General features: G+C 34.5%; 2 protein-coding genes across 4 annotated transcripts in view; one reads left to right on the forward strand and one right to left on the reverse strand.

Moving 5' to 3' along the window:
* Positions 1–17554, reverse strand: cfap70 (cilia and flagella associated protein 70). Of its 2 annotated transcripts, none has more exons than XM_073813799.1 (26): positions 17261–17554; positions 16151–16334; positions 15915–16013; positions 15766–15836; positions 15098–15277; positions 14826–15008; positions 14647–14741; positions 14444–14546; positions 14055–14189; positions 12899–12967; positions 9964–10026; positions 9778–9869; positions 9381–9441; positions 8949–9119; positions 8403–8534; positions 5472–5597; positions 5192–5325; positions 4983–5098; positions 4724–4897; positions 4497–4642; positions 4206–4355; positions 3960–4121; positions 3562–3651; positions 585–686; positions 376–423; positions 1–179 (listed from the first exon to the last, which is right to left on the reverse strand). In XM_073813799.1, the coding sequence occupies exons 1-26, from the start codon at positions 17552–17554 to the stop codon at positions 99–101; spliced, it is 3261 nt and encodes a 1086-aa protein (XP_073669900.1). In that variant the 3' UTR covers positions 1–98. The 2 variants fall into 2 exon arrangements, with proteins under 2 accessions (XP_073669900.1, XP_065109266.1); XM_065253194.2 differs by having other exon boundaries at positions 8949–9143.
* The window catches only part of tedc2 (tubulin epsilon and delta complex 2), a 13865-nt gene continuing 3989 nt past the window's right edge, over positions 17434–27309 (forward strand). The window contains exons 1-9 of one of the 2 annotated variants that reach the window (XM_065253176.2): positions 17434–17687; positions 18091–18208; positions 18280–18341; positions 18437–18890; positions 21187–21240; positions 21662–21740; positions 22038–22185; positions 22979–23077; positions 24784–24971. In XM_065253176.2, the coding sequence (XP_065109248.1) occupies positions 18105–18208; positions 18280–18341; positions 18437–18890; positions 21187–21240; positions 21662–21740; positions 22038–22185; positions 22979–23077; positions 24784–24971 (1188 nt within the window). In that variant the 5' untranslated portion in view covers positions 17434–17687; positions 18091–18104. Of the gene's footprint in view, positions 17688–18090; positions 18209–18279; positions 18342–18436; positions 18891–21186; positions 21241–21661; positions 21741–22037; positions 22186–22978; positions 23078–24169; positions 24269–24783; positions 24972–27309 lie in introns of those variants that run through there. The other variant, XM_065253177.2, reaches the window with a different exon arrangement.

Below are 27309 nucleotides of genomic sequence, written 5' to 3' on the forward strand. Positions count from 1 at the left end.
CAGTAAACACACAGTTATCAGTCTTTTGTATTACTTTTATTTCCATTCACACACTTTTCATTAGGATCATAGAAAATAACAGTTACAAGAAAATATGATCAAAAGGAAGGGTTTCCAAATCCAACACGTGCCTGCAGGTCATGAATCTCCTGCAGAAGAGATTCTTTCTGTAAATTCATCTGTGGAAACAAAAACACATAATGAGATATATTTCAAAACCACTTCAAGCTAAAACTAGAGTAAGTAACGCAAAGGTCATTGGATTGATCCCAGGGAACACACATACAGATGAAAGTCTTACACTGTAAATCATATTGGATAAAATCATACACCAAATGCATAAATGTAAATATAATGTAATTAAATAATACAAACCTTTATAGCATATTTATATGACTGTTCAGCCTCAAGCTTTTTACCAGCCTGAAAGGACAAACATTACAAAGAATGAAATATACTCCATACATGTAGAACATATAAATGAAGACTTATTTAATTGTAATAGTTGATGTATAAAAACAAAGAAGTGCAAATTGAGGAACTAAATGAAAAGGTGCATTAATATGCATCATGACATCACATACCCGTAAACAGACTAAAGCCAGGAAGCCCCAAACCTCAGCGTTCCTGTTGTTTAGTGCATTAGCTTCAGTCAGGGCATCTTCAGCCTCTGTTAGTTCATCCAACTAAAATCATAGCAAGCAAATACAGATCATTAACATGCAGAACTAAGCTGGAATATCACAAAAGGCACTGAATGTCTGATTTTATTATAGATAAATACTAACCCTATAGCATTAAATATACTCATTCTATACCATAATAAATACTCTATAGTATTATGCATATATACTCACTCTATAGCATTATAAAAACTTAATCTATAGCAGTATATATACTCACTTTATAGAATTATATATACTTCCTCCATAGCATTATGCATATATACTCACTCTATAGCATTTCATATACTCACTCTGTAGCATTATGCACACTTAATCTATAGCATTATAAATACTTAAACTATAGCATTATATACTTACTTTATAGCATTATATATACTTCCTCCATTGCATTATGCATATATACTCACTCTATAACATATACTCACTCTATAGCATTATATATACTTAATCTATAGCATTATATATACTTCCTCCATTGCATTATGCATATATACTCACTCTATAACATATACTCACTCTATAGTATTATATATACTTCCTCCATTGCATTTTGCATATATACTCACTCTATAACATATACTCACTCTATAGCATTATATATACTAATTTTATAGAATTATATATACTTCCTCTATAGGATTATGCAGATATACTCACTCTGTAGCATTATGCACACTTACTCTATAGCATTATAAATACTTAATCTATAGCATTATATATACTTCCTCCATTGCATTATGCATATATACTCACTCTATAACATATACTCACTCTATAGCATTATATATCCTTTCTCCATTGCATTATGCATATATATACACTCACTCTATAACATTCTAAATACTTAATCTATAGCATTATATATACTTACTTTATAGCATTATATATACTTCCTCCATTGCATTATGAATATATACTCACTCTATATCATAGTCACTCTATAACATTCTAAATACTTAATCTATAGCATTATATATACTTACTTAATAGCATTATATATACTTCCTCCATTGCATTATGAATATATACTCTATAGCATTCTAAATACTTAATCTATAGCATTATATATACTTACTTTATAGCATTATATATACTTCCTCCATTGCATTATGAATATATACTCACTCTATAGCATTATAAATACTTAATCTATAGCATTATGCATATATACTCACTCTGCATTATGCACACTTACTCTATAGCATTATAAATACTTATTCTATAGCATTATATATACTAATTTTATAGAATTATATATACTTCCTCTATATGATTATGCATATATACTCACTCTGTAGCATTATGCACACTACTCTATAGCATTATAAATACTTAATCTATAGAATTATATATACTTACTTTATAGCATTATATATCCTTTCTCCATTGCATTATGCATATATATACTCACTCTATAACATATACTCACTCTATAGCATTCTAAATACTTAATCTATAGCATTATATATACTTACTTAATAGCATTATATATACTTCCTCCATTGCATTATGAATATATACTCTATAGCATTCTAAAAACTTAATCTATAGCATTATATATACTTACTTTATAGCATTATATATACTTCCTCCATTGCATTATGAATATATACTCACTCTATAGCATTATAAATACTTAATCTATAGCATTATGCATATATACTCACTCTGCATTATGCACACTTACTCTATAGCATTATAAATACTTATTCTATAGCATTATATATACTAATTTTATAGAATTATATATACTTCCTCTATATGATTATGCATATATACTCACTCTGTAGCATTATGCACACTACTCTATAGCATTATAAATACTTAATCTATAGAATTATATATACTTACTTTATAGCATTATATATCCTTTCTCCATTGCATTATGCATATATATACTCACTCTATAACATATACTCACTCTATAGCATTCTAAATACTTAATCTATAGCATTATATATACTTACTTTATAGCATTATATATCCTTTCTCCATTGCATTATGCATATATATATACTCACTCTATAACATATACTCACTCTATAGCATTCTAAATACTTAATCTATAGCATTATATATACTTTCTTTATAGCATTATATATACTTCCTCCATTGCATTATGAATATATACTCACTCTATAGCATTATAACTACTTAATCTATAGAAATATATATATACTCACTTTATAGCATTATATATGCTTCCTCCATTGCATTATGAATATATACTCACTCTATAGCATTATAAATACTTAATCTATAGCATTATGCATATATTCTCACTCTGCATTATGCACACTTACTCTTTAGCATTCTAAATACTTAATCTATAGCATTATATATACTTACTTTATAGCATTATATATCCTTTCTCCATTGCATTATGCATATATATACTCACTCTATAACATATACTCACTCTATAGCATTATAAATACTTAATCTATAGAATTATATATATGCTCACTTTATAACATTATATATGCTTCCTCCATTGCATTATGCATATACACTCACTCTGCAGCATTATACATACTTACTCTATAGCATTATGCATATATACTCACTCTATAGCATTACATATACTCACTGTATAGCTTTATATATACTTCCTCTAAAGCATTATGCATATATACTTACTCTATAGCATTACATATACTCACTCTGCAGCATTATATGAAGAGTTTTGTTCCAAAACGAGATAAATCTCTTTTCAAGATTTTTGTCAAAACATATTTATTGTTTTATTGTGCTACTTAGCTGTATGTTTTTATTATGAAGGCTTAAATCAAAACAAACCAACAGCAATTTGATTGATTGATTACTCTATAGCATTATATATACTCACTCTATACCATTATGCGTATATACTCACTCTATAGCATGCTGTTCCCAGCCCAAGCCATGTAAGACAAGAGGGAGAGCTTCTGCATGCTTGCAGGAATGTAGATTTGGCTTTTTTATACTACAATGAGTTAAAACACACACACATTAAAATTGTCATTTAAAAAGTTACTCTACATTACTCTTAAATATAAAATTCAGGGATGCCAACTCAGAGTTGAAAAAGAGAAGACATTCATAAAAAAACATGTTTTTATTTTTTGTATTAAAGAATTACGTTTCTAATACTAATATTTAATTTTAGATATGTAATTATTTAACCTGTAGAAACTTTAATTAAACAATCTGGGCAAATTAGCTTAAAAAGACTGCAAGGTCAGAATCTGTGTATAAAGCACACAAACTTCCTAAATCTGAACTCCATCTTACCTCTCCATCCTGCAGATAGATTGAACCCAGGCGGAGATATATTGAGTGTTTGTCCGAAGCATCCAGAACAGAGTCCAGTGTCCGTTCATAGCAGCTCTGAGCTTGAGAGAAATCCCTTCTCATGTAATGCAGGTGACCCCACAGGGCCCATATATCTGGATCCTATGGGAATCACATTTACATAAAAGCATCCAAAGTCTCAGAATTTAAGCATTTCATCATACAGCCATCTAAGAATAAGCACACCTCATAGTTGTCCATCAGTGCCTCTCTCAGGCTCTCCTCAGCACTGCTATGATCTCCTCTCAGCAGCTGTAGCTGGGCCAGAGCGAGATGATATGAGCCAAGTCCACGATCGGGAGAGAGAAGCTCTTGTGCCAGCGCCCGCTGTGCCATCTGGATCACACCAAACACAATCATATCGTCATTTTTATCACTTTGTTTGTATTTGACGCACTTTCCACGAAACAATAGGTTTTATTTTATATGAAAAGATCAAGAAAAGTGTGACTAGGCTCTTTATTTAGTACTTCTGACCTGTAAAGCATAGTTCTGCAATAGAAATCGCACAGTCTCCATGTATATGGTGGTTTTGACACTGGAGGGGGAAATTTGATGACGTGCTTCTTGTTTACAATCCTGGATGATCTGAAGTTTGTTTTCTTTATTCAGAGTTTCTCCACCTATAAAGCAAATGTTCATAGATCACCTATGGGCTTTTGGCACTGAGCAGATGAAGAAGTCACCTGTCTCCTCAGACTTGCCAGCTGTGGTTTTGTCCTCCTGTTGCTTCTTCTCACCAGACTCAGTGTGAGGATGAGAGGTTATCTCTGTCCCACACATTGGCCTGTTCTGCAGGACTGAACTAAGCTGTTTATTGGCCTCCAGAAAAGCCATTTCGGCTTGGATGGACTTATCCTGAGACTGGCAAAACAGACCTGAAACCATATTCAGAAAGTTTCTCAGCATTATATTTAAAAAGTAATATTTCATAACCCAAATGCTCTTTTTCCAAAATCCCACCTAATACGGTCCAGGCAACCACATTGCTGGGCTCAACACATGTGGCTCTTTCAAAGAAGGTCTCAGCATCCTCATAACGTCCATTTATCTCTGACAGGACCCCACACATGATCAAACTGCACAAAGCAGAACAAAGGCCAGTTAAATAAGATTTCAGCGCTATATTTAGATGTGACTGTAATGTACCAGAGCTCTTCTCATTATTTAACCTGGATGTGTGTGTTTGATCAATGGACAGGGCCTGCTGGAAACACTCCTCTGCTTTAATGTGCTCAGCGGTCCGCATGTAAAATGCCCCATAATCAAACCAGTGGGACGGGTCACTGCCGTCTCGAACCAGACACTACACAAAAAAAACATTCTCAACCGTCACATCTTGAAATTTCTTATAACACCAATGTTAGTTTTATCTTAAAAATGTTGTTACAGACTTCAGCAATTCAATTTCTATAATCATTTTATTCAAGTCAGTAAATGTAGGAAGTTTACCTCTTGATAATACTGTGCGGCCTGCTGGTAGTCTGTGTTGAGTTCGGCCTCTTTGGCGAAGAGTTTGAGCTGAGAGCAGCTTAGCAGAGGCTCATGATGTGTGTCTTGAGAATCCACTGAAAGAGTCTGATTCAGATGAACATGAATCAGAGAGAAGAGTCTGATTCAGTTGAACATGATTCAAAGTGCAGAGTCTGATTCAGGAGAACATAGGCTTGTTCGACTTCATGCAGCGCCGCAAGAACCGACAGCCAGATGATGTCAAAGAATGAGAGCAATTCATAAAATCATACAAAGGAGTTTAAATTGCTCTCGCTGAACTTTGACGTCATCTGGTTGTCGGTTCTTGCGGTGCCGCATGAAGTCGAACAAGCCTAATGATTGAAAAATCAAAGTTTAATTCAGAGAAACATGATTCAGAGACCAGAGTCTGATTCAGGAGAACATGATTCAGAGGTCAGAGTCTGGTTCAGAAGAACATGATTGAAAGAGAAGAGTCTTATTGAAAACAAAATGATTCAAAGTGAATTCAGAGCAGAGTCTAATTCAGAAGAGCATGATTCAGATATCAAAGTCTGATTCAGACAAACGTAATTCAGAGAGAAGATTCTGATTCAGAAGAACATGATTCAGAGAGCAGAGTCTGATTCAGAAGAACATGATTGACAGAGAAGAGTCTGATTCAAAACAAAATGATTTTCAAAACAAAATGATTCAAAGTGAATTCAGAGCATAGTCTGATTCAGAGGAACATGTTTCAGAGAGCAGAGTCTGATTCAGAGGAACATGTTTCAGAGAGAAGAGTCTGATTCAGAGAAACATGATTTAGAGAGAAGAGTCTGATTCAGAGGAACATGATTCAGAGAGAAGATTCTGATTCAGAAGAACATGATTCAGAAAAAAGAGTCTGATTCAGAAGAATATGATTGACAGAGAAGAGACTGATTCAAAACAAAATGATTCAAAGTGAATTCAGAGCATAGTCTGATTCAGAGGAACATGTTTCAGAGGGCAGAGTCTGATTCAGAGTAACATGATTCAGAGAGAAGAGTCTGATTCAGAAGAACATGATTTAGAGAGAAGAGTCTGATTCAGAAGAACATGATTCAGAGAAAAGATTCTGATTCAGAAGAACCTGATTCAGAGAGAAGAGTCTGATTCAGAGTAACATGTTTCATAGAGTAGAGTCTAAATCAGAGGAAAATGTTTCAAGAGAGCAGAGTCTGATTCAGATGAACAAGATTCAGATATCAAATCTGATTCAGAGAAACATGATTCAGAAAAAAGAGTCTGATTCAGAGGAACATGATTCAGAGAGAAGAGTCTGATTCGGAGGAACATAATTTAAAAAGAAAAGTGTCTGAATCAGAGGAACATGATTGAAACATCACAGTCTGATTCAGAGTAATATGATGATTCAGAGAGCAGAGTATGATTCATAGTAATGTGATTTAGAGAGCAGAGCCCGATTCAGAGGAACATGTTTCAGGGGGAAGAGTCTGATTCAGAAGAAAATGATTCAGAGAGAAGAGTCTGAATCAGAGGAACATAATTCAGAGAGAAGAGTCTGATTCAGAGGAACATGATTCAGAGAGAAGAGTCTGAATCAGATTAACAAGATTCAGATATCAAATCTGATTCAGAGAAACATGATTCGGAAAGAAGAGTCTGATTCAGAGGAATATGATTCAGAGAGAAGAGTCTGATTCGGAGGAACATAATTTAAAAAGAAAAGAGTCTGAATCAGAGTAACATGATTCAAACATGAAAGTCTGATTCATAGTAATATGATGATTCAGAGAGCAGAGTATGATTCATAGTAATATGATTTAGAGAGCAGAGCAGATTCAGAGGAACATGTTTCAGAGGGAAGAGTCTGATTCAGAAGAAAATGATTCAGAGAGAAGAGTCTGAATCAGATGAACAAAATTCAGATATCAAATCTGATTCAGAGAAAAATGATTCAGAGAGAGGAGTCTGATTCAGAGTAATATGATTCAGAGAGCAGAGTCTGATTCAGATGAACATGATTCAGAGAGCAGAGTCTGATTCAGATGAACATGATTCAGAAGAAGAGTCTGATTCAGAGGAACATGATTCAGAGAAAAGAGTCTGATTCAGATGAACACGATTCAGATATCAAATCTGATACAGAAAAACATGATTCAGAGAGAAGAGTCTGAATCAGAGGAACATAATTCAGAGAGCAAAGTCTGATTCAGACGAACATGATTGACAGAGCAGAGTCTGATTCAAAGGAACATGGTTTAAAAAGAGCAGAGTCTGATTCGGAGGAACATGATTCAGAAAGAAGAGTCTGGTTCAGAGGAACATAGTTCAAAGAGCAGAGTCTGACTCAGACGAACATGATTCAGACATCAAAGTGTGATTCAGAGTAATATGATTAAGAGAAAAGAGTCTGGTTTAGAGCAACATGATTTGGATAAAAGAGTCTAATTCAGTGAAGCATGTTTTAAAGAGCAGATTCTGATTTGGAGAAACATGACTCACAAAGCAGATTCCGATTAAAAAGAACATGATTAAGAGAGCAAAGTCTGATTCAAAACAAAATGATTAAAGGTGAATTCAAAGCAGAGTCTGATTCAGAGGAACATGATTTAGAATGAATTTAGAGCAGTCTGATTCAAAGAAACATGATTCAAAAATGTAAGTATGATTCAAAACAACTTGATTCAGAATGAATTCAGAGCAGTCTGATTCAAAGAACATGATTCAGAGAGCAGAGTCTAATTCAAAGGAACATTACTCAGAAAACAGAGTCTGATTCAAGACTCAAAGTGAATTCAGAGCAGAGTCTGATTCAGAGGAACACAGATACTAACAATACTATAGGAGCTTGCTAGAATGAGCGAATGCACTTGACTCTTCAAAATATACAAAATGTGTGTTGTGTTGTATTATGTGCACCACCTTATTGAGAGCAGCGTGCATCTCATCCACCAGGAACACATAGAGCTGACTTAAGAATGCCTGGAGTTGCTCAGGGCTTGAGAAGGATTCTGTCCTCAACAACTTCTCCCGGACAATCCGTACCACAGAGTACTACAACAACAAAAACAACAAAACAGTCGTGACATCACAAACATGAGTACATTTATTATTACCCACACTTACATATCAACACTTCAGTATTCAGTAACTTAACCCACCTTAATGAGCAGCTGTGTTAACATATGCATACGTCAATCATAAGAGATCATAAAGTATTGTGGTACATAAACAACCTGCATATAGGCACTGTTTCCCAACCACGGGGCCGGGGCCCACAGGGGGGCCTCTAGATGACTTAAAATGATTTTAGTAGCGAATATACATGTGTCTAGTCATTCCAAGCTCTAGATAATTTTATTTAGGGGCGCCTTGAAGTGAAAAAGGTTAGGAAGCACTGTGTTAGGGGACAGAGAGAGGATGGTGACAGTCATATGGTGTTGTTTCAGCATTATAATACAAAATCACCTTCATCTGTTCTTTGAATGCAAAGTATTTCCCAGAGTAGTTGAGTTCTCCGATCAGTCGGGCTTTGCGATGCTCTTGCAGTGTTGGATCCACTGGAATCCCGCCCGGCACAAACGCCTCTCCAAACAGCTGCTGGTACTGATCCAAAACCTGTGCGGCCACGCTCGCTATCTGAGACTGATATTCATGTACTGCCTGACAAAATGCATGAAATGTATTATTGTCATGTGACTCTCTGAGATTCATTCAGGTTATTTATGAGCTATGTTTATAACTCTGCATGTCTAACTTCTGACCACAAGAGAGCATTAGAGATTTCAAATTGACCCGAGATACAGATTGTAAAGGATTTATTAAAACATAAGACGTTGTGTGATTAGGACAGAGATAAAACATGTGACAGAAAGCATACGAAAATAATATTTTTCTTACCCTTTCTGCTCCTGCTGGTCGTCGAGGTAGAGGAGGTCTCGGTGGGATTAACTCCATTACACTGTAATACACAGATCAACATACAAGTAGACAATCGTAAAACCATAAACACAACCAAATATTGAAGACTGAAGATATTAAATGTAAAGTTTAATAATACGCTATTAAAAACTCACTTATCTAAATAAAAAGGGGATCAATAATGAAGCTTAGTGATTGTTGAGGTTCAATACAAAACATACTTTAATTTATAGCATTTGAAAAATAGCTTTATTTAAATAAACATGTATTTTTGGGTATATAGAGGGATTTATTTAAACTACATTAAACATTGCTCTCACATTGGTAAGCTTATATGATGATGACAACAATGCTTATTGTACTGTACGTGATTTACCGTTTGGCCAGCACTTCCGGTGGTCTCTTTGGAACCAGCGGCTTCTCCAAAGCAATTTCAATAACAATGTACGATCTTGATTCTGCGTACATCTGAGAAAACCATTAACTTTCTTTAATTATATAAAAATAATAAAGTTAAATAAAGGTATTTGTGCTTTAATTTATAATTGACAGATGAACCGACCTGTCCCTCCATGTTCACCTGCACCTCCATATCAGGTGGACTGTCGGTCTGAGCAGGTTTCCCCTGTGGATTAGCCTAGATTGAGTTTCAGTTGTGTTTATTTAGTCAAGCATCATTACTGCTCATTCAGGTTAACCTATAAAAATGTCAACTTAAATATTAAACTAATATCCCTAAACATGTAACCCGAAGCAGCCGCCGGATCAGATGTTCAGTTGTTGGAGTGTTTGTGTGTGTTCTCCGTCTCCATCTGCTGCCGGACCACAGGGAGCCTGAGATGGCCAGATGATGCAGAGAAGATGATTCACCACAGACCACGCGGCCGCTAATCTGCTCCAATTACCGCTAATTGCTTTAGAAAGTGTGTCTCAATCACAGATGCAGAGAGGACATCAAACATGACACCCAATGATTCACGGAAAGAGAAAAAGATGCTCAAAACTCCATCATGTCAGATGAATACTAGCATACAGCTTGTGTATGACGTTCTACATGATGGTTTTATTGCTCGGATGTTGCTCTTTTACCTTAACGGTGCCAAAGAATGCAATGAAATGATCTGTTAAATTGTTCCCTGATATCTACATAGAAGTGCAAAATGATCCAGAAACAGTTTTCCACGTCCATTTACAACCTATAGGATTTACCTTTAAATGAAATGGTCTATTAGTACCTTTATTGAAGGGTCATGAATAATACAAGTGACTTTTTTACTTAGTATTTTTGTCTTGTTTTCAGTAAAAATATCTAAAAATTCTTAAATTAAGATGCTTTTTCTTGATGAGCAAAACGACCCAAGAAAATAAGTCTAGTTTTTAGACAAAAAATACAAAATTTAAGTGATTTTTTTGCATAAAAAAAGCAAAAAAAATCTGCTAATGGGGTAAGCAAAAAAAATCTTGAAAATTTTTCTTAAACACTAAATTCAAGAAAAAATTGCTTATCCCATTGGCATTTTTTGTTTTGCTTGTTTTATGCACATAATTACTTAAATTTGATATTTTTGGTCTAAAAACTAGACTTATTTTTTGTGTCGTTTTGCTTATTAAGAAAAAGCATTTTTTTCTTGAAAATCATTTTTTGCAGTGCATACAGTTTTACACTGCAAAAAAATGACTTTCTTACTTAGTATTTTTGTCTTGTTTTCAGTAAAAATATCTAAAAATTCTTAAACGAAGATGCTTTTTCTTGATGAGCAAAACGACCCAAGAAAATAAGCCTAGTTTTTAGACAAAAAATACAAAATTTAAGTGATTTTGTGCATAAACAAGCAAAAAAATCTGCCAATGGGGTAAGCAAAAAAATCTTGAACATTTTTCTTAAACACTAAATTCAAGAAAAAATTGCTTATCCTATTGGTAGTTTTTTTTGCCTTTTTTATGCACAAAATTATTTAAATTTGATATTTTTGGTCTAAAAACTAGACTTATTTTCTTACGTCGTTTTGCTCATCAAGCAAAAGCATCTCCGTTTAAGAATTTGTAGATATTTTTACTGAAAACAAGACAAAAATACTAATAATTTTTTTTTTTGAAAATCATTTTTTGCAGTGCATACAGTTTTACACTGCAAAAATATGACTTTCTTACTTAGTATTTTTGTCTTGTTTTCAGTAAAAATATCTAAAAATTCTTAAACGAAGATGCTTTTTCTTGATGAGCAAAACGACCCAAGAAACTAAGTCTAGTTTTTAGACAAAAACAATACAAAATTTAAGTGATTTTGTGCATAAACAAGCAAAAAAAATCTGCCAATGGGGTAAGCAAAAAATTCTTGAACATTTTTCTTAAACACTAAATTCAAGAAAAAATTGCTAATCCCATTGACAGATTTTTTTGCTTGTTTTATGCACAAAATTACTTAAATTAGATTTTTTTGGTCTAAAAACTAGACTTATTTTCTTGGGTCGTTTTGCTCATCAAGCAAAAGCATCTTCGTTTAAGAATTTCTAGATATTTTTACTGAAAACAAGACAAAAATACTAAGAATTTTTTTCTTGAAAATCATTTTTTGCAGTGCATACAGTTTTACAAAATTACTTAAATTTGATATTTTTGGTCTAAAAACTAGACTTATTTTCTTGGGTCGTTTTGCTCATCAAGCAAAAGCATCTTCTTTAAGAATTGTTAGATATTTTTACTGAAAACAAGACAAAAATATTAAGAATTTTTTTCTTGAAAATCATTTTTTTGCAGTGCATACAGTTTTACACTGCAAAAAAATGACTTTCTTACTTAGTATTTTTGTCTTGTTTTCAGTAAAAATATCTAAAAATTCTTAAATCAAGATGTATTTTCTTGATGAGCAAAATAACCTAAAAAAATACGTCTGGTTTTTAGGGAAAAACTATACAATTGAAGTGAATTTGTGTTTAAAACAAGCTAAATTATCTGCCAATGGGGTTATTAAGTGTTTAAGAAAAACGAAAACTTATTTGTAGATTTTTTTTCTCACCTCATTGGTAGATATTTTTGCTTTAAATTTACTTAAATTATATATATTTTTTGGCTATAAACTAGAGTTATTTTTAATTTAACTTAGGTTATTTTGCTCATCAAGAAAAAGCATCATAATTTAAGAATTTTTAGATATTTCTACTGAAAACAAGACAAAAATACTAAGTAAGAAAGTCATTTTTTGCAGTGTACATTCTTTGGCACCTTTAAAAAATAACACAAATGAGACTTTTTGAGACGTAGTATAGTTTTAATATTGAAATCTTTGATTTTTGCGCACTTTTACATTTTTTTGGTAAGTGATCTTTGTAAGTAAATGTAAATGATAATAAAAAGTAAATGATCACATTTCTGAGATCCCCCTTGAACTTTAGAGGGAGCGAGTCCCCTGAAAAGCCAAAGCCTCCATTTGACTTTCTTGCTGTTACAAAGAACCTCACATAGGTTGATGGTGGGAAAATAAACAGTTTGTTTAGTACCTTTTTGAAAGCATCTTTGTTCCCTGGTGCTCTGAGTTGCTCCTTCAGAACGCTGTGTGTTCTCTGAGCCTGCAGAACAATGGTTTGGGACTTCTTGTTTTTACTCATACAATTACAATGAATAGAGACTGAAGTGTTTATGGTGCCTTTATAAAGCTTGTAAGCTCTATTCATTGTAACTCCATGCAGAAAAACACCAGTGCATTGTTAAAATTACATCTTTTGTGTTCCCCAAAAGAAAAGGCCATACAGGTTTGAAACAACATGCAAAAAACGAAATTTTAATGATATGCTAAACTATATCTTTAATCCAAAAGGGTAACTTTAAAGCAACAGAAAATCTTGTAAAAGAATAAGACATTAATTATGCAATATCATAAGTGACTATAAATCATAAATTCTGAATTTTAATCTGGTTCTTTCCACACACGAGTGTATGTACTGCAAAAAAATGACTTTCTTACTTAATATTTTTGTTTTGTTTTCAGTATAAATTAGTCCTGGGCAAAGATTAATCACCACTAATTGCATACAAAATAAAAGTGCATTTTGCTCATCAAATAATAACTCATTGCATAATATATGTATACACAGACACGTACATATATACATTTCAGAACATTTTTATTTATATATCAATTTTTTTTAATAAATAATAAATAAATATATATACGCATGTAAATGTTTCTTAAATACATACATAAATAAATGTCTGTGTATTTATACATAATAATTACAAACAGCAAACCCTCATATATTATGCAAAAAATCACTTTTATTTTATGTGCGATTAATTGCGATAAATCTTTGCCCAGCACTAGAAATATAGATTTTTTTTAAATGAAGATGCATTTTTTTGATGAGCAAAATGACCTAAGAAAATAAATCTAGTTTTTAGACAAAAAACACAAAATTTAAGTGAATTTGTGTTTAAAACAAGCAAAAAAGATCTGCCAATGGGGTAAGAAAAAATTCTAGATTTTTTCTGAAATTAAGTATTTAAGAAAAAAAGTTTTATTATATTTATTTATTATATTTAAATGTAATATTTATTGTCTAAAAACTAGACTTATTTTCTTAGGTCATTTAAAGAAAATTATCATAGAATTTTTTTATATTTTTACTGAAAACAAGTCAAAAATAACCTCTCATTTACCTTAGCCAGAAGATCAGACTCATAAAATGGATAGATCCTGTACGCTCCATGTATACGGCGAACACCTGGGTACAACAGCGGTGCCAGGTCCATGTACACCACTCCATGAAATGAGATCTGAGCCTCATCTTCCCCCTATAACAGACAGAAATATTAATGTTATATTGTGTTTATATCAGTAACTTTACGCAATAATGAATCATGACTTGATGTTTGATATTGTTTGTCTGTGATGGGTGGTATCAGGATTGATGTTTCACTTATTGGAAATGTGTTGGCACACATGTGGGCAACCCAAGTTTGATTCTTGTGACATTAAAAAAATCCCATTTTCCCCTTCTTCTTTCACTTTCTGTCCTCTCAGCACTGAGACAAATGCGAATGCTTGCCTGCTTTTCTTTGCTGTTCTTTGCAGATTTAGTTGGCGCTGTTTGAGTGCATCTCATGATTTCGATGGGCCACAGTCTGCATTCTGCAATCTTGCGGGACAGACTGAGAAAAAGAGGAGGTATACGCTGTCATTTCTACCAAACAGACATTTAAAAAAATGAGATGATGATATCAAATGTGAATAAACGAGGTGTGTACTCACCAGGCCACGCCTCCCGTGTCAATAAAACAACGCTGCATTGTGTCCCAGCTCACTCTTTTCCTGTTACACTCTGCGTCTGCTCTAAAATCCATGTCCTAAAACACACAAAGAACAATACACAAGCTGTGCCATGTCATGTCTCTTGAGAGCATCCCGAATATTAATGCTCAGCAGGTCACCTCGATATCTGTAAGGTCTCCGTGACCCATATCCATGGGTTCTGTGTCAATAAACTGGCCCTCAATGATTTCGGCCCCTGGAGCGAGGAGGGGCCCCACTGGCCATTTTTTGGGCCTTGGCACTGTTTCCCTTTCGCCACCCATCTTTACTGTGCCATTGGAGAACAATAACGCTTGAGCTTCCTGTAAAAAAAATAAAAAACTAGAAACATTTCACTTATTTGCATGTGCTTAAATATTCTTCCATCCAGTGTTTAACGGGGCAATCTTACCCCAGCTGATAGGGGTATCTGCAGGGCGGCCACATAGCTGGATGGAGGTGTGGATGCGGCATTCCAGATGTCAGGAATGGAGTACGCCGTCTCCACGGTGACCATCAACAGATTGGATTCAGAGATCTGGACATCTGAGAGCAAAGGTTCTTGAACGCTGACTGACACATCTAGAGTGGGCTTAAAAAAAGAGCATGCATGAAATTTACACACTTCAAAAGAAAATTGGAAAGCTAGAAGAGATAATATCAGATGATATATCAGGTGGGATCATTTAAAACCTTTTGAAGCTGCATTGAAATTGCAATTTTAAAAGGCATTGAAACTGTAAACTGTTGAGGTCCACTAAAGTCCACTATATGGAAAAAGTTTTTCTTTTCGACTAACCAAAGAAAGACATTAACACCCTGGATGACATCGAGTAATTTATCAGATTTTTTATGAAAGTGAAATAATCCTTTAATCGCCGTTGTTATTGTTACTGTGAAATAGCGACCTCTAGTGGTGAAAATTCTACATATTGTGCCTTTAATGCAACAATGGAAAATACAATTCAGATATGAATTATTCTTGAAAAATATAATATCACTGACTGAAATTCAAAGTCTGAGATTACTGTCCATTGCTCTGCCAATATCATTGTAAAATGAGAATAAAGCGTGTCTTACTTTTACACCGTCATCTACAGGTGATCCGGATGCCAAATGAAGCTGCACACAGGATAAGAATCTACACTGACCTGAAATAAAAGATACAACTGTCTTAATCCTATAGGGTTTCTGAAGGATTTATAAACAGGATTGAAAAGTGTTTTTACCTTTCAGCAGAGGCAGAAGATCCACTACAGCCTGACCCAGAACAGCAGTTTTCTCCTCTTTCTGCTTCTTCTCTTTGGGTAAAATTTCAACGACTGTTACTGAATGTCAAACACACAACAAAATCATAGGTTTATATGCTTTTGCATTGCAGTATGGTGGTCCAGGACACAATGAAATAAAGCAATTGGCAAATAAAGGACACTTCAAATTTTTCCTGAACAAATTTTTTGCTCACATATGACAGGTTTATGTGCCAGGTCATCCAGGGTTTGGGCTCCTTCTGAACATTCAAAACTACAGGTGAAGTTGTAAACTGCATCCTTGTCCACAGCAACATCCAGTTTTTGCGAGTCTCCCAGAGCACATCCATTAAACTCCACACGGACAAAACTGAGACATGATTCAGCCCCGCTGCCTCTCTGAAATATCCATAAAATATAGAAATTAACCAAAAATCGTAAACATGCCCTAACTGTATTTAAATTATATTATAAGCTATTTAATGACTCTACAATGACATTGAAAGTCAAACAATTTAAAGGCTCAGTCACATGACTTAAGTAAGCACATTCAATGCATTGAACTTCATTGAATAAAGTGCGTGCAACCCGTCATCCGAATTCGATGGCAGCTCATGGTTTGGTTTGCAAAACGCTGCACTTTACGTTTAAACCGCATAAACTTTAACGGATAGTTCACCCAAAAATGAAAATCCTGTCATCATTTACTTACTCTCATGTTGTTACAAACTTGTAAAAATTTATTTTGTCCTGATATCTTCATGGAGAAAGATATTTTGAGAAATGCTTGTAGCCAAACCGTTCATGATCCCCATTGACTTCCATAGTATTATTTTCTCCTACTATGGAAGCGAATAGGGCTTATTGTTGGTTTGGTTACAAACATTTCTCAAAATATCTTCCTTCGTGTTCATCAGAATAAAGACATTTATACAGGTTTGTATTAGTCAGTAAATGATGACAGAATTTTAATTTTTGGGTGAACTATCCCTTTAATCCCTTTCTATTGACTTTGTGTGGCGCTGCGCACACCGATCGCCGTATGACGTAAAAGTACAGCGAGAGCGACCCAAAAGCTGTGCTCTCGCGATGTTTTGATGTCATACGTCGATCGTTCTGAGCAAAGCCGCAGGATGTCTCCAAAAATCTCCAATATTATGTTCAAGATGCACAAAACAAAAGTTTGTGGCTTTTACCAATGATTTTTCTTTATTAAAGATGTCTTCAAGAGTACATACTCAACAGGAAACACTTTATGAACTATCTGAACATTTATTAAATGCCTGTTTAATGTTATTTAACAGACACTGCTTTTTCCAACTTACCAAATGATTTCCTCTCAACACAGTAATCTGCACTGTAACCGCTTTCCCAAACTCTCTGTGTGACTCCATCATATGAAGCGCTGGATGTGTGTTTCTGATCAACACTGCACGCCCAGGCGTTCTTGTTTCCACGGCAACGACATGACATCGCGTTCTTTCTCGCGAGAGTTGAAGTCGCGCTGCCTGAGAGCAGTCGCGCTCTGTAGATCTGTAGATACGGGCAACGCTAAAGTTTAACGATGCTTTTCTAATCTTGAGTTTATTTCTTTGGGAATAGAGACAGATTTTACACATTTTAATCCCGAAGGTATACACTCGGTGGATCGTGGAAAGCTAAAGCAGTGTTTTTCCGAGAGAAACGTGTATTTCCGGGCGGGTAACTTGAAACGTTTATGGAGTCTTGAATATTTTATAAACACGAATGCAGGTAAGTTCAAGTTAACAGTTATGACCGACGACAGGTTTTCCTTTGTATTATTGTTATAAAAACAAGCCATGTGTGAATGTTGTCAGTTTATTTCTGTATTGTCACCGCTTTGTAAACATGTTTGCATATGGATAGATAGTAACTTTATGTAATATAATTAAGTGGCCAATATAATCTATTTAACTACTTAGTATACAATATAGTCTTTATACATACGATACAATCTAATGTTTATATTTTACGATGTGTATACAATATAATACAGTCTTCTATGTTATATAATCTATAGATTAGTATAGAATATTATGTATTTAGCGTGCAATACAGTTATATGTATTATGCTATGCATGTATATATACACAATATAATGTATATGTTTGTGTATTCTGTCTCTAACCTGTAGCTCAGATATAGATTATGTCTCTGCTTCATGCTATTGATGAAGCCATCAAAATGTGCAAAGCTGAAGAATCAAGACTGACAGAAAGCATCAGACAGTCCAAGGACCTTTTATGCTCAATGTAAGATCCACTAACAAAGGTTGTAAAGGTTTTATTTTAAAAAGCACTTAAGTAATGCCATATTTTTGCAGGAGAACCCGTGTGACTGACATCAGTGGGTTGGATCATGCAGCTGCCATCAGTACCAAAGACGGTTAGAGAATATCCATTCATCGATTCGTTTGCTAATTGTTTATTTTGCTTATATCCCCATGCTGTTTATTATCTCTTTTCTAATTTCTACATTAGATTTTGTACCTAAAGAACAGCAAGAAATTGAACTGCTGGATAAAGTTTTAAAGAAAGCCCTGAAAATTCGCAGTGCGTCTGAATATCATAAGGAACTTTCCTCCGAGGGTGACATCAAAATGCTTCCTAATGACAGCAGAAACAAATCAGCCTTCATTCATAAAGACGAAAATAAAAGAAAACTCGGTCAACGTGTGCGATCAACTGGAAGCAGTGTTAATTCTGGAGGGATATTTACACGGCCGGTTTCAGTTCAGAAAGCTCGTATGGCTTTCGCAGGAAAGCAGTCAGCTCAGAAGAAGATCTCTTCCACAGGATCCCAGCAAACGATCTGTGTTGAAACCACTAATGCTAAAGAGCCACTGACAGATCAGTCAATGAAGATGTCCTGCCAGCGTCTTTGTGAAGATGTGCCTGTGTCCACAACAGGAACTTCACAATCTAATGAACAATGGTATGTATATGGTGAGAGATGTGGAGATGTTGTTATGCTTTAATCTTTAGTCAAACATACAGGACTGTGCAAAAGTCTAGATTTGTTGTTTTTGCAATGTTATAGTGATCATATATAATTGTTTCTCAGTCTCTTTAATAGAATACATCCAGAAAATACAGGAAATGTGTATATAGTATTAAAAACTGTATAAAAATGTAAACTGATGTGTCAAGTTTTTAGGGTAAACTCCCCTTCCACTTCAGCAATAGCAGGAAACTGCAGGATCTCTTAAACCTAAACGAAATTAAAGGTGACATAGAATGATTGAACGGAGTATTTATCCTTGTTCTCTGATGTGACATGTAGACAAAAAAAGTTTTGTTTGGGTCTGTAACGCCTTAGAAGCTTCCTAAAAACCTCTCTCAGATAGCTCTATTAGGGTGGGGGATTTTAAACAAGTGGTTTTGCACCTATTTGGCTCCCCCTACTGGCTTAACTTGCAATCTCATTACTGATTGGCTGACTTTGCTGCCACTCAAAAAATGTAGCCAATTATTTTAAAGTGGAGGGGCAGTGAGATGCCTGTGATGTCATAAGCATCAGTTTTTCAGATTGGGCCGTTTTCTGGCTGACATTTCTAAAAGAGGAATTTCTATGAGACTGAGATGTTTAGCATGTCTAGCACTTTTTGTATGTTTGTGAATGTGGGTAGACTACCATTATTTAACAAAGACAAGGTAAAAATGGTTTTTCATTCTCTGTCCCCTTTAAATCCTAATTTATAATTTTAAATAAATTAGTCTTTTAACTTCATTCTGGTCAAAAGCGCTCAAAATTGGTTTAGTGCCAAGAGATGTCACACTAAACACAGACGATGCCTAAAGAAGATATTAAGTCCTGAAAATATTTTTTATTTATTTTATATTCCCTGTATTTTCTGTTTGTATCTTAATAAAAAAGATTGAAAAATAAATATGGATGGAACTTCATCAAAACTTTTAAAACAACAAGTCTGGGGGTGGTGGCCTAAGACTTTGCACAGTACTGTATGTTAAATCTTTATATGTCAGCCTACTTACAACTAGCTTGCAAAATTCCAGGAATTTTCAAAGCTGGAAACGTTCAAAGGGAATATATGGGATTTAACGGGAATAAACTGGTAATTTGCAAAAATATAACAGGGACCTTAAATGTAGTTAAAGGGGACATATCATAAAAATCTGACTTTTTCCTTGTTTAAGTACCATAAGTGGGTCGCCAATGCTTCTATCAACATAGAAAATGTGAAAAAGGAAAACCCACAAACTTGGTTTAGTAAACCATTCTCTGCAAGCATGTGAAAAAAAAGGTCATTGAAATTTGGCTCCCCTTGTGATGTCAGAAGGGGATCTTATTATAATAATAACGCCCCTTAATATGCACTATCCAAACACGGCACTGCAATTTAGAGAAGAAATCAGTCAATTTGCATTTTAAAGGACAAAACAAAAACGTCACATTTTGCTCACACCTACAAAGTGGCAATTTTAACATGCTAGAATAAATGATCTATTTGGTATTTTAAGCTAAAACTTCACATACTTACCCTGGGGACACCAAAGATTTATTTGACATCTTTAAAATGTCTTGCAAAATGTCCATCTTTGCATGTATTCAGATAAGTTACATAAATTTGTTTTTAAACTTCCTTGTGCTGTGTGTTCATATTAGAATGATTTCTAAAGAGTTTTTGATCAAATAAACCCAAGCTTGATGAGCGTAAGTATCAGGATATTCTGTATTACATTGCATGCATGTCTGCTTATGACCAAACAAAATGTTTATTTATGTTTGTATATGATATAGTTTGTATACATTTTCAAATAGTTCCTGTAAATTCCCATAAAGCTTCATGAAGTTTCCAATTTGAAATATTTGAAATTCCCCAGATTAGGGCTGTGCAAAAAAATCGCATTAGATTCTCGTGCTTTAGTAGTAAATCGCCATCACCTGCTTTCAGCGGCATTTACACAGATTTGTGTTTCACAGAGAAGCTAGGCAAAATTCATAATCGAGGAAAATGTGATTTTGCCTAGCTTCTTGGTGTACTACGGCTTTGTGTAGTAAATGCCGCTCCATCTGAAAGCAGGTGATGGCGATTTACTACTTAAAAGGAACCAGCATTACTGATGAAACATGCACGAGAATCGCATGCGATTTTTTTTGCCCAGCCCTACCCCAGATTAACTTTCCATGGAAAGTTTCTGGAAATTTACGGAAAACTTAACGCCCCTTTGCAACCTTACTCACAACTTTGTTTTATCTGTTGTTGTAGGATACAGTCTCCTTTATTACCAGTTTGGCGATCACAAAGAACTAAACAGATCAGGTAAGCCTGAAATTGGTTCAAAATAGCAATATACCACCATACAATACTTGTTCTAGGTTTATAGCATATTAAACTATTACTTATAGCATGTGTACTGTAAACAGTTTCTAAAATGTATTGCGTTTGCCCAATTTGTCCGACTGACCCTTTGTTTCAAGTGTGACATATGAACCAAAAGCAAACAACATCAGCCCCAGTCTGCTTTGTGACTCATTTTTTAACAGCCTGCCAAGTTAAGACATTCCCTACTTCCCAATTCGCATACTATCAGTACTAAATAATAGTCGAAAATAGATTTGGTATGTCCATCTCTTTCAATGCACTTAAATGTTTATACTTTCCCATAACAAAAACATGAGATGCAGGCACTTTGTTTTGTTTATTGCTGTAAACTTTTTAAAGTTATGTGTTTTAACCCCAGGTTGTGCAATAAAGTACTAACTCATCAGTCCAAGTCTGTACCAGAGAGAGCTCGTTTTACTGAGAGACTCCGCTCAACTGTATCCTATTCTACATTAAAGCTTTTCAATTATGTGTAATGTCCTGTGTCATTTCTGTAAAATAAAACATATCTTTCTCTCCCATAGCAAAGGCATGTCTGTATTAATTGTTAAAATGTAGTGCAGCATAAGCCTGCACTCACCGGTTGACTTCACCTATTGACTCGAAAAGCTCTGTTTTTATTCAAACTTCTTGTATTATTAGATGAATTGCTTTGTTGTTTTCCTCATTTCTAGATAAAACCATCTGCTAAATGTAAAAGTTGAGTATTTTTCCTTGACCTGCTGTTGTATCAGTTTTCATCAGAATGGCCATCTGGATGTCCTGCAGATATCAAAGCAAAGCTGGACGTACTCACGCGGCGTTGTCTGGACCTGACGCACTGCTTTCATGCCGAACTGAGCCGGCGTACTGATCAGGGCTGCCCGGCGGGATCACAGCCAGGTATCTGGTCTGGGGCAGAGGGATGAAGATACCAGAAGTGTGTGGGTGAAAGCAGGAGGATGAAAAATGAGCAATAGGACAATAAGTATACGTCCAATGATTACGCTCTCATCCAGCCTTTATTCGTATGACTCTTGAGATGTTTGTTACAGGCAGACTGCTTATTTAAAGTAGATAGAAATTAGAGATATGTTACTGAAGTTCACGTGACTAAAGGTGACATAGAATGATTGAACGGGGTATTTATTCTTGTTCTGTGATGTGACATGTAGACAAATGTTTTTGTTTGGGTCTGTAATGCCTTAGAAGCTTCCTAAAAACCTCTCTCAGATAGCTTTATTAGGGTGGGGGATTTTAAACAAGTGGTTTTGCACCTATTTGGCTCCCCCTACTGGCTTAACTTGCAATCTCATTACTGATTGGCTGGCTTTGCTGCCACTCAAAAAATGTAGCCAATTATTTTAAGTGGAGGGGCAGTTAGATGCCTGTGATGTCATAAGCATCAGTTTTTCAGATTGGGCCGTTTTCTGGCTGACATTTCTAAAAGAGGAATTTCTATGAGACTGAGATGTTTAGCATGTCTAGCACTTTTTGTATGTTCATGAATGCGGGTAGACTACCATTATTCAACAAAGACAAGGTAAAAATGGTTTTTCAGTCTCTGTCCCCTTTAAATTGTGAGTCTAATTTTTGGGGATTTGTGCATTTTGTGAATAGTAAAATAGTGGTGCTTGCCTTCCTGTGCTAACTCGCCAAAGGAGGGTGTTGCTGAAAAACTGTTTGTGTATTACAGGTTCGTCGGGTGAGAAATGGTTTGAGTCTTCACTGATGCTTCAAGGTCTGGAGAAGATGACTGAAGAACTACTAGCATGTACTGATGGTCTGAAGAAAGGTGCTTTAAAATCTCTAACAACAATTTTAGGGTGCATGTAGAGCTAGCTATCATACATTAGCAACAATAGCCTGTTTAATTCAAAGGGTCAGAGAGGGTGGAAAACAGCTGGGTGATTCTCGCGAAATTAGACTTATGAGGTGTCATGAAAGATTTTGATAAAAAAAAGTAAATGCAAAGTAAGAGTATCAAAATAAGAAGCATACAGTTACAAACATCTCTTCGTGTACTATTCTGCACATGATTTTAAATGACATCATAAAAACCAATGTTGTTGTTTTTTCCACATTTAAGGGGAACATTTTCATTACCGCAACGCGTCCATGACTGGATTTGGGTTCTTTGACATGGAAATATTTATAATTAAAAAATGAAAAGCTTCAGTGCATGTTATACTATAAATATTTACAGTAAGAAACATGGTATTTGGTGGTCATTGGTCAATGTAGAGACAATAATAAGGAACATAGATGTGTCCAAGAAAAATGTTCTCGTCCTCCGCAACAATTTTCAATCATTGTCAATGAACTAACATGTAAAAAAAAGTTGTTGGAAGGGACATAATTGACTGTGACACTCAAGATGGCTACTAGGTTAGCAGTTCTTATTTTTTCTCTCCAGATAAAAGTTGAAATTTAGTTTGTCATAGTACCTGGACAACTTTTTAGTTTTCATTACCGAAACTTGAGTTTGTAAATGCAAATATTTAATGTAATATCATGTTGCGGTAATGATAATCTAAAAAATGTCAATAATTTTTTAGGAGATATTTTTTAAATCCTCTAAAAAATAAAAGTTATAGTTAGTTCAGACCTTAATCTTATATGTGAAAAAAAAAATGGCTTCAAGGGCTTTTTAAATAAAATCTGAAGCTCGACACCTTTTAAGTCTGGATTTTGTGAGAATCACCCTGCTATGAAAAAAATATTTATTTTTGGTTCAATAAACCTGGAGTGACATCAAATAAAACGTCAAATAAAGTCAAGTAAAACTATAATTCCTATGTGAACCTGGTTGTCAAAAGCAGTCAAAAGGGCAAATACATCCTCTGAAAGCTAAATAAATAAGCTTTCCATTGCTGATGTTTGTTAGGATTGGACTGTATTTGGCCGAGATACAACTATTTAAAATCTAAGGGTGCAAAACAAACAAAATATTGAGAAAATCGAAGTCCTCAGGAACACAAATCACTAAAGGTAAATACATTTTTGATACATTTATGATAGCAAATTTCCAAAGTATCTTGATGGAACATGATCTTAAATTTAATACCAGCCTTAATATTAACACAGCTGTCCTGTGTATACATGTGTGCTGAAGTTCTCACGTTGTGACATTGGTTAAATTTTTCTCATGTGGCCTTAAGTGTTCCCTCTGGATTTAACATTATCTCATAGTGTCTTCACACAGTTGCAGTTCGTCATTGTGAAACTGTCATGTCGTTCTACATAATTTCACTGACGACTTCTGACCCCAAAAAAATCCACTTACAAGAGTTCCCATGTTCCTGCTTCTTGGGAAAGTAATATTTAATCCAGAAGCTAGCTCCTTATCTATAATCTATTTTCTTATCTAAAAAACATTACCAAACGAAACCGTATTTTCAAATTCAATAGTTCACTTTCCTGTTTACACAGCTTGATCTGAATCATAATGGTAGAACTGCACATAACTGAGTTTATAAAAGTCTAACTTGTGTTGTTCAGACTGGGAGATGTGGAACAAGTGTCAGTCGGAAACTCTTTGTCCTGTCCGGAGAAAAGGGGAATGGGGTGATCCAGACTGTCCTTGTCTGCCGCCCGTCCTGTCTTACACCAGTGAAACTGAACTGAGACAACTGGAAACCCAAAGACTTCAAGTGGAACAACTACAGCAGGCTGTCAGCCTTCAACAGGTGCACATTTTTGTCTTTTATGTGGGTTTCTTTGTTTTTATAGCTATAATGGATGTAGTGTCATACCTCTAAGAAGGTATTTGGTGTGACAACAGACTTTAGTCCTTTTTAAAGAGAGATTACGGAAAATGCATCCGATATTAAAAAATTACACATCAATTTTTACTCTCTAAAACAATCCTACAAAATGTTCATCTTGTCAGAATGCACTGACCATTAAACATATTCTTCTAGATTGAATTACATCTGCACCTGTGTGAAACCTTTTTTATTCTGTTGATACTTTTGTAAAAGGTTTTAAAACAAGTGAAACCAAACATGGTTCTAAGATTTTTTGAGGAAATTAGTTTTAAACATTTTTTCTAGTTTGACTTTATTCAATTTCCACTTTATTCTCGCCATGAATATAAAAGCTGGTATGGTGTTTAAAAGAAAAGAAAGAAAGAAAATGCGTCCAGGATTTGTCCAGGATCATTTGATTTTTGGTTCATTCAGACTGATTTTTCAGAATCTGTGCGTGGGTTCACACACATACCGTAAAGATCCCGTAAAGACACGTGAATTGACATTACACAGGAGCCGAAAAAATTTTGCCTAAAAAAAAATTGCAACTTTTAATTTTATGTCTGTCTTAGTACACGATGTAACTACAGAAGAGTCAAGTTGTAAATAGGAAAAATATTGAAACTCTTTGGTAAATTTTTTGCGCGATGCTAATGGTCTAATCGGATTCAATGGATTATGCTAAGCTATGCTAAAAGTGCTAGCGCCAGACCCGGAGATCAGCTGAATGGATTCCAAAACAGTAAAAATCAAATGTTTTACTCTACGGGAGCTGGAAAATGAGTATATTTTCAAAAAAAGTGGAGTGTCCCTTTAAATCCCTTTGTCAAAGAGCTGAACCATAACTTGACACACGCGTCCTCACTACGGCATGCCCCTTACGGCATTGTTTGGGTGTCTTGATCACACAGAATGCTTTCCGTGAATGTTATGGCAATGTTACTAGGTCCTTTTTACTGGAGAGATCCCAGAACTGTTACAGGACATGTTTGTGTTCAAACAGAAGCAAGTGATTCTCACGAAATCCAGATTTAGAAGGTGACCAGCCCTTGAAGCCATTTTTTTTTTGCACATATAAGATTTCTTCTTATGTTCTTACTATAATCATTATTTTTAGATGATTTATAATAAATTCTGATAGATCTATTTACATTTTTTGGATTATAAAAAAGTATAAAAAATTATCATTACTGCAACATGATATTACATTAAATATATGCATTTACAAACTTATGTTTCGGTAATGAGAACTAAAAAGTTGTCCAGGTACTATGACAAACAAAATTTTAACTTTTATCTGGAGAAAAAATAAGAACTGCTTACCTGGTAGCCATCTTGAGTGTCACAGTCAATTATGTCCCTTCCAACAATATTTTTTTTTTGGAAAATGTTAGTTCAATGAGGGCTTAAACAATGATTGAAAATTGTTGCGGAGGATGAGAAAATTGGTCTTGGACACATTCATATTCCTTATTATTGTCTCTACATTTACCAATGATCACCAAACACCACATGTTTCTTTACTGTAAATATTTATAGTATATCATGCACTGAAGTAGGGATGCTAAACAATTAATCGCGATTAATCATTAGCAGAATACATTTTTTTGTTTACATCATATATGTGTGTGTGAACTGTGTATAATAAAATTGGTATAAATAAATGTACAAACATGCATGTATATGTTTAAGAAATATTTACATGTGTATATACATTTGTATATTTATGTATAATTTATATTATAGACCGTTTCAGCGGTAACAACATAAACAAGCCGCTGTCGCGGTCCGCACGTAACTTCCGGTAAACTCCGCTAATAATAAATAACAACAAATTCTTTAAACATAGTTTATTTATATAACAAGCAAACAAAACAACACATAGATTACCTAGGAAACCAAAACATTTGTTATTTTCGACGAGGCATTTGTTCAAGAGATCAGTTTAGCAACTAGTCAGACCATTAAAAAAACGAAACCGGAAGATAGGTTCGGATCCAGACGTGTATCACGTGCGTCCGATGAAACCATCTATATATAAATACTTAATATATACTTTTTTTTTCTTAAAATTATACATGAATGTGTTCATATTTATATATATACATATTTATTATACACAGTTTACACACATATGTGATGTAAACAAAAACTTTTATTCTGCTAACGATTAATCGCGATTAATTGTTTAGCATCCCTACACTGAAGCTTTTAATTTATTTTTATTTTTATTATAAATATTTCCATGTCTTCTGCACCTCAAAGAACCCAAATC

This window comes from Paramisgurnus dabryanus, chromosome 3, assembly GCF_030506205.2.
Source record: "Paramisgurnus dabryanus chromosome 3, PD_genome_1.1, whole genome shotgun sequence".
Taxonomy (NCBI): Eukaryota; Metazoa; Chordata; class Actinopteri; order Cypriniformes; family Cobitidae; genus Paramisgurnus; species Paramisgurnus dabryanus.